Source organism: Carettochelys insculpta, chromosome 2 (genome assembly GCF_033958435.1).
Source record: "Carettochelys insculpta isolate YL-2023 chromosome 2, ASM3395843v1, whole genome shotgun sequence".
NCBI lineage: Eukaryota > Metazoa > Chordata > Testudines > Carettochelyidae > Carettochelys > Carettochelys insculpta.
The window spans coordinates 226,265,986-226,274,432 of record NC_134138.1 but is presented as its reverse complement, the minus strand read 5'-3'; the positions used below and the strand labels follow the sequence as shown (position 1 = coordinate 226,274,432).

Below are 8,447 nucleotides of genomic sequence, written 5' to 3'. Positions count from 1 at the left end.
GGCCCTGACATCTCCAGCAGCAGCTTCAGGAGCTCTGGTGGGTCACTGGCATTAATTTAGAGTGAGGGGCTGCGAGTGCCTGGCTCTGGGGTAGGGCATGGTCCTGGGGGAGCCTGACTGGTTGGGGAGGGCTGTGGTGAATATAGAAACACAATAACCACAAGTTTGGCAATCTTTCAATTTCCCCCATTGGACACGGATACAATTTAACAAATGCAATTATTGGCTGTGCCCACTAGGTGGCTGTAGTTGACAGAGAACAGCCTCACTGCCAGGGGTTGCATCAACTACAGAAGTGATGCACTGTGGTCAGCTATCCAAGAGTCCTTGCAACAGATTAGAATTCTGGGCTAGGGTCCCAATGCCTCACGGGATGAAAATATTGGTGGGGGTGGTTATGTGTACTGGTCGTCATCCTCCCATATCTGTGGCTCGGAGCGGCTGTTCACTAGTCTTACCCTCTGGTGCACCTCTCTGAGCTCCTTTATTTTCACATAGCGTTGCTGTGTGTTCCTGGAGCAGCCCTTATCCACCATCCCCAGTGCAATTTTGGCTTAGATGTCAACATTTCTTTTCCTGGTTCTGAGCTCTGCCTGCATAGACTCTTCCTTTCGCACCCCAAAACCCCAGGATTCATAAGAACATAAGAACAGCCATACTGGGTCAGACCAAAGGTCCATCTAGCCCAGTGTCCTGGCTTCTGGAAGTAGCAAGCGGCAAATTCCTGAGAGGGAGTGAACATGTGATCATCTAGTGATCCCTCTCCTGTCATCCATTTCCAGTCTCTGACAGAGGATAGACACGATTCCTACTCATCCTGCCTAATAGCTATTGATGGACCTAACCTCTGTGAATTTATCAAGTTCTCTTTTGAACCCTGTTAAAGTCCTCGTCTTCACGACATTCTGTGGCAGGGAGTTCCACAGGCCTATCATGCGCTGCTTGAACAAAAACTTACTTTTGTTAGTTTTAAATCTGCTACCCAATAATTTCATTTGGTGATTCCTAATTCTGATGAGAAAAAATAACTTTTCTTTACTCATGTTTTCCATACCTGTCATGATTTTATAGACCTCTATCATATGCCCCCTTAGTCTCCTCCTTTTGAAGCTGAAAAGCCCCAGTCTTTTGAATCTTTCTTCATATGGCACCCATTTCAAATCTCTAATCTTTCTCGTTATCTTTTTCTGAACCTTTTCCAGTACAAAAATAGCACTTTTGAGATGAGGTGACCACATTTGTATGCAGTAATCAAGATGTGGGCATACCATGAATTTATATAGAGGCAGTAAAATATTCTCTGTCTTATTCTCTATTCCCTTTTAAATGATTCCTAATATTCTATTTGCTTTTTAGACTGCTGCTGCACATTGAGTTGATGTTTTCAGAGAATTATCCACAATGACTCCAGTTCATGAACATTAATTTTGTGAATCTTGAGACCCTACTGTAATGGGAGATTTGATCATTAGAAACATAGCAGGGTTTGTGATGACCAAGAGAACGATATAATGATTTGCCTGCTTGCTGTGAAGATTGCAGATCTCTTGAGACATTTAGCTAGACTTATGTGTAGTGCTGGGGAGTGATCATGGTGCATGTAAGTACCAATGAAACAGGGAAAAGTAGGAGAGAGGTTCTGGAGGCCAGATTTAGGCTTCTAGGAAAAAGATTGAAATCCAGGACCTTTATGATAGTGTTCTCTGCAATGCTTCCAGTTTCACATGCAGGGACAGGTAGGCAGGCGGAACTTCAGAGTCTCGATGCAGGAATGAGACAAAGGTGTAGGGAGGAGGGTTTAGATTCATTAGGAACTGGAGAAACTTTTGGGAAATGGGAACCCTACACAGGAAGGATGGGCTCCAACGAAATCAAAATGGAACCAGACTGCTGGCACTTAACATTAAAAAGATTGTAGAGCAGTTTGTAAACTAAGGGCTGGGGGAAAGCCAATGGGAACAGAGAAACATATTACTCAGACAAAGACATCTCTTAGGGGCGTGTCTAAATGGGTGAACTAGAATGCCTCATATTAAAGGAGGATATTGATAAAATAGGCATCACAGAAATTTGGTAATAAGGACAATCAATGGGACAAAGCTATACCAGGGTACAAAATACATTGGAAGGACGGAACAGGTCATGCTGGCCAGAGAGTGACATTATACATTAAAGAAAATGTAGAATTAAATGAAGAAAAAATTTAAATTGAACAAATTAACTCTATGGATAGTAATTCTATGTTCTAATGATAAGAATATAAGCAGTAGGGATATATTACTGGCCACTTGATCAGGACAGTGATAGTGACTATGAAATGCTAAGGGAGATTAAAGAGGCTATCAAAATAACTCAGTAATAATGGGGGATTTCAACTATCCCCATGTTGACTGAGTACACAACACCTCAAGACAGATGCAGAGATAACATTGACACCTTAAATGAATGCTTTTTGGAGCAGCTGGTCCTGGAACACACAAGGGAAAATGCAATTCTTGGGATAGTCAGAAGTGGAGCACAGGATCTGGTCTAAGAGGTAAATATAACTGGACCTCTTGGAAATAGAGATTACAGTGTAATAAAGTTTAACATCCTGTGGTGGGGAAAACACCTCAGCAGCCCAACACTGTGGCATTTAATATCAGAAAGGGGAACTATACAAAAACGAGCAGGTTAGTTAAACATAAATGAAAAGGTACAGTGCCAAAGGTAAAATCCCTGCAAGCTGCATGGAAATTTTTCAAAGACAAGGTCCCTCACCAAAGGCTCTTAAGTAAAGTAAGCTGTCATGGGATAAGAGGGAAGGTCCTCTCATGGATTGATAACTGGTTAAAAGACAGGAAACAAAAGGAAGGAATAATGGTCAGTTTTCAGAATGGAGTTGTGTTCTCCAAGAGTCTGTACTGGCACTAATCCTATTTAACCTATTTATAAATGCTCTGGAGAAAGAGGGAGAGGGTGAGGTGGCAAAAATTGCTGTTGATACTAAACTGCTCAAGATAGTTAAAAACAAAGCAAGCTGTGGAGAGCTTCAAAAAGATCTCACAAAACTAAGCAACTGGGCAACAAAATGGCACATGAAATTTAATGTTGATAAATAGTAGTGCATATTGGAAAAAATAATCCCAACTCTACAAACAAGATGATGGGGACTAAATTAGCTACTCGAGAGAGTAATTAATGTGCCGGAAAGGCGCGCTGGCAGCCGCTGCTGCCCCTGGGGTCATGGGCAGGAATGCTGGCAACCATCGCTTCCTCTGGGGCTCTGGCCAGGAGCACAAGCAGCCGGGGTCCAGGCAGGAGCCATATTTGTGAAATTCAACATTCATGAGGGTTCTCAATACAGAACCATCGCAAATGTTGAGACCCTACTGTACTAACACCTGCTTTTTCGTAATGACTGGAGTTCCCACACCAACTATGAGATGGTTTTCTTCTGCTCTCATTGAATGTTCTCCTCTCCTGTCTGAATGGAAGTGGGACAGTTCTACTGTGTCCCGGAAAGCCTCACCTACATACCTTGCTGCCTCCCTTAGCACCTCCAATTCAGCCATTCTGCATATTTCTCATTCATTCATACAGGGGACCTGCTTCTCCAGATACAGCAGCAGGTAAGAATATTCCAAAAGACAACCTCTCAACAAAAGCTGCACTATTCTTTTAAGGTATAAAAGGGTTTTGAAGGAAGGAAGCTTCTGAGTCTGGGGGCAATTATTGTCAGACAAGAAGGGGAAGAGTTCTGAGCATTCAGGAGTTTTTTCTACTTCAAGAAGTGTTCAGGTAGAGGACTCAAAGCTGCAGAGATTCTTCAGAGTGTAGAGAAGAAACAGATAAATAGGAGTTGGGCCTTGTGGATGGGTTCATGGCCAATGGGAACTGCAGAAAACAGTGTCCCAGTCTGCACTGCTTCTCACAGCTCCCATTGTCCAGGAATTGTGAATCATGGCCAATGGGATCTGCAAGTGTCCATACTTGCAGATGCATATGTAAATCATCTCGAGTCTGCCAGAGGCTAACCCCACTGAACTGCATCTGACCTGTGGGCTGCTGTTTATTGCCCACTCCTACTGAGGGGTCTTTGTGAGCAGGACCATGTTCCATGTTGGTAGAAGATTTTAGAGGAGATTAAAATGAATGGATGGAGGTGGAAGATTTAAATGCATTGGGAAGCAGAGTCAGTTGCTGCTGGTGTGGGTGAACTTTCAGAGAGAGTCTGTGTACATACAGGAGATACTGGGGAGATTACATGACAGAACTAGTTAAGACAGGGTGTGGTTGGTACCAGGAAAGAACAATAATGGGTATACATAGAAACAAATACCAGCTTCTCTCCCCACATTGACCTTTAATGTATGCCTTTTTACACAGTAGCTCTTCCAGGAACTAACTGTCGCTGCTGGAAGATTTTACAGTGCCTAGCAAATGGAGTTCCATATCAGTGAAAAGACAATCTCTATCCGGACAAGCACACAAAATAGGTTACAGCAAGACACAACAGGTGGAGAAGATAAACTGTAGGAAGACAAAAGGGTAAGATATCAATAGAGCAAGCATGCTACTGGATTTGCAGGGCTCTACCCATAGGTCTCAGCTCCCTATCTGTTCAGCCATTTTTGTCAGCATGACAGGAATGAAGCATCTTAAAAAAAAAAAGTAATGAAATGTCCGTATTGCAGTTACAAGGTGCAACTGAGGTAGTTAATAATCTAGCTAGCTCAGGTACCAGAGTCCTGAAGCTATGGAGGTGCACACTTCAGTGCAAGCTATATAAGCCTGCCTAGAACCCTGGGTAATTACTAGCTGTCTAGCTTGTATGGAATAGTGAACTCTTGCAACTCTGCTGCTCCAGTACCTGGCTCACTAGATTAAAGCTAATTTACATAGATTTCAGAGGGGTAGCCATATTAATCTGTAGCTTAAAAAGAAAAAAGAAAAAAGCAGTCCCGTAGAACCTTAAAGACTAACAATTTGTTTGAGCTGCAGTCACAGCTGTGATTGCAGTACAGACGTACCCCATGAGTACATCTACACTTACTGAGAAATTGACACAGTGGTGGTTGATCTTCCAGAGTTCAATTTAGCATGCCTACTGGGGCCACTCTAAATTGAAAGCTCAGGGCGTATGCGAATGCTGTCTGCTGGTGTAGATGCCCCAACCCTGGTGGGAGGTGCACGTGGCAGCTCTAGCGGTGGTACAGGGTGCAGCGGAGGCCTCAGCTGCGGCAGCTCCTGCAACAGTGGCTTGGATGAGTTGCCTTACATACTTTCCGGCAGGGGGCAGGGGGCTGGCAGGTCCATTGCTCTTGAAGTCCACTAAATCACAGTCAGTAAAATTGAGGGTTTACTGTGTACAGTCATTTCAAAACTGTTTTTAAATGTAAGTTGATCTCAGTAGCAAGCAAATCTACTAATCTAGGGATAGACAGTGTTAATATTTATTACTCCATTTTCTCCCCAAAACTAAGGAATATATTAATTTTGCATGTGTAGGAAAAAGATCAGCTTGATTTAATTCATCTCGTCAAGATTCTTGAATGTATTTATCTGGAAGCAGTATCTCTTTGCAATATATTTCTATTTGGTTTCCACATATTTTAGGTTACTTGGACCTCTTAGCTTGTCTACACTACAATTTTGTAGATAAGCCACTTTCTTTGACAAAACAGCATTGATATTACAATGATTCTCAAGATTAAACTCTCCCACTATGCCAACAAAATGCAAGCACTTCAATGAGCTGATTTTGCTGCACAGAACTTTTTGCAAGAAAAATGACACAGACTACGTCCACATTAGCAAGTGTTCTTGAAAAAAACAGGGCTCTTTTGAAAAATCCCATGGCATGTGTATTTTGATATTAAGTTGGAAGGCACAGCACTTTTTCCAGCAGCCCTCTTCTTTTCCCAGATGAGAAAGATTCTTGCGGGGAAAGAATGTGTGTAGACACCCCAGGAGCTGTTTTTTCAAAAGAGCAATACTTTTGGCACTGGAGTCTTTGATCCCTGGCCTGTTGTTTTGACAGAGCAAAGGCTGTGTAGATGCTCTTTATTGAAGGAGCGGATCGATTTTTTTCCATCCGCTTTTTTTGTGCATGGACGAGATCTTCCAGAAGAAATGCTTTTGAAGGATGGCTGTAGTGTAGACATAGCAATGGTGTCAGTAAAGTTCATGCTTCTGTTGCACGGAATAGCCTCTAGGAGCCCTAGCTGCCAGCTTTGTAAGCAGCCCGGGGTGCCCGACGCCCGTAACTTTATCCCTCCTCTTCCATCCCACTCTACCTCCCCGCCGCCTAGTGCTCTGCACAGCGGACCTGCGGTAGGAGGGAAGGGGTAGCGGAGCAAGGGTGAGTGCGGGAGGTAGAAGGAGGAACTACTGGTGGAAGCTGAGTCCGTCCCTCTGCGCCCAGAAGGGGGCGGCCAGCACAAGCCAGACGGACGCTGGTGCAGAGGCCGGCCGCCCCAACACAAGCGGGGTGGAGGAGACCGAGCCAGCCTCGTTTGAAGCGGGTTGCTAGGAGACGGTTGTGCGCGGGGCTCATGGAAAAGCCGTTGTTGATGCCGTTACGGGTCTGCCCGCGCGCGGGAAGAAGAGACTCCGCGCGCCGGCCCGACGTCCAAGTGGCCGCGGGGGGAGGGGTGTGTGTGCACGCGAGGGCCTGGGAAGGAGGCTGACCCCGGCTGAAGGTGGGGTCCGTGAGACGGGGGCGCCGCCCATAGCGGACAGAGCTGGCGCTGCGCAGCAGGGAACAGCTGGGGGCGTGGCCAATTTTGGGGCTCCCGGAGACTGACGAGGCGTAGACAGAGCTGATCGCTCAGCCTTCAGGGCTGAGCGTTCTGCCCCCGCCCCCTGTCCCTCCCGGGCTGGTCACCTCCCCACTGATGAATGGCGCATACCTGCGCCAATAGGAGAAGGTGTTCTTTTTAAACTCCACCCCGCGGCTCCCAGCGGCCAATGAGCGGCGCGCTGCCGGCAGGGGGCGGGTTCGGGCTGTGCAGAGAGGCGGAGGCCCTGCCCGGACTCCGGCAGACGCTGCGGCGGGTTGGGCGCGGCGGAGGGGCTGGGCGCTGGGGTACACATGGGGCTGCCGACAGCGTGAGGCGTGCGCTGCGCTAGCCGCCCGCCGGTACGTGCGTGGCCGGGACCGTGGGGCTCTTGCTGGGGCTGAGCGCCGGCCTGGCTCCCCTCACGGCGCTTGTCGTTGGCAGCCTCGTGGCGCCGTGAGCGCGGCTCGGCGGCGGCTCGCTGTCCCCCCGCCCCGGCGATGGGGAATGGGCTCTCGGACCAGACGCCGATCCTCTCGAGCCTGCCCTCCTTCCAGTGCTTCCACATCGTTATCCTGGGGCTCGACTCGGCGGGCAAGACCACGGTGCTCTACAGGCTGCAGTTCAACGAGTTCGTCAACACCGTGCCCACCAAGGGCTTCAACACGGAGAAAATCAAGGTGACGCTGGGCAGCTCGAAAACGGTCACCTTCCACTTCTGGGACGTGGGAGGCCAGGAGAAGCTGCGGCCTCTGTGGAAGTCCTACACCAGGTGCACGGATGGCATCGTGTTTGTGGTGGACTCTGTCGACATCGAAAGGATGGAGGAAGCCAAGACCGAACTCCATAAAATTACTAGGATATCTGAAAATCAAGGCGTGCCTGTCCTTATAGTGGCAAACAAACAGGACCTGAGGAACTCCCTTTCTCTCTCCGAAATCGAGAAGATGTTAGCAATGAGCGAGCTGAGCTCTTCTACCCCCTGGCATCTGCAGCCTACCTGTGCCATAATAGGGGATGGACTCAAAGAGGGACTGGAGAAACTACATGATATGATAATTAAGCGAAGAAAAATGTTGAGACAGCAGAAAAAGAAGAGATGAGTTCTATTTCCACCTTTCTGTCTTAGCGTAGTTCCATGGTCAGAATTTAACATAACAGCTTCCAAAGCCTGACCTGCTTGCTTGGGCGCTGTTACAGCTTAGTTATGTTAAACAATCAGTTGCACAACCTTGCCTTGTGGCAGTTGTGCAGACACAGAACCTTTTGAAAAGCAAAAAACAGAAAATAGTTTTTTCCGAGGTTTCTGGCACTGTGTTATTTCAGATGCCATATAAAGTTATCAGGAAAAAGATGGATGGGTAAATGTGAGCTGGATGTCTGAATAGCCAAATAAAATGAGAGTTTTCTGATTGGTGTTTGTATTCATGTATCTGAGGGTGCATTTTTGCAAGAAATTTGCATTGAAGGTGTTCAGTGTTTTTTAAATTTTCTAATGCTCGTTAGTGGAGTGTTTTAGGTGAATATACACAGCTTTAAAATATCGATTTCAACAACTTGTATGGAATTAGCAATCTGTTATTTCAGGAGGTTGTGAACCTGGGGGGCTGGGGATATCTTGTTTGGTAATGATTTCTAAGAGAGAGTTTAGCTGTATGGTATGTTTTTAATTTGACACTTTTGAGG

At 46.5% G+C, this 8,447-nt stretch overlaps 1 protein-coding gene across 1 annotated transcript; it reads left to right on the top strand.

The window, feature by feature from the left end:
- The first annotated feature begins 7,040 nt into the window (after positions 1-7,040).
- ARL4A (ARF like GTPase 4A) lies at positions 7,041-8,173 on the top strand. Its single transcript, XM_074986202.1, has one exon. The coding sequence runs from the start codon at positions 7,262-7,264 to the stop codon at positions 7,862-7,864; it is 603 nt and encodes a 200-aa protein (XP_074842303.1). The 5' UTR covers positions 7,041-7,261; the 3' UTR covers positions 7,865-8,173.
- Positions 8,174-8,447: the final 274 nt, after the last annotated feature.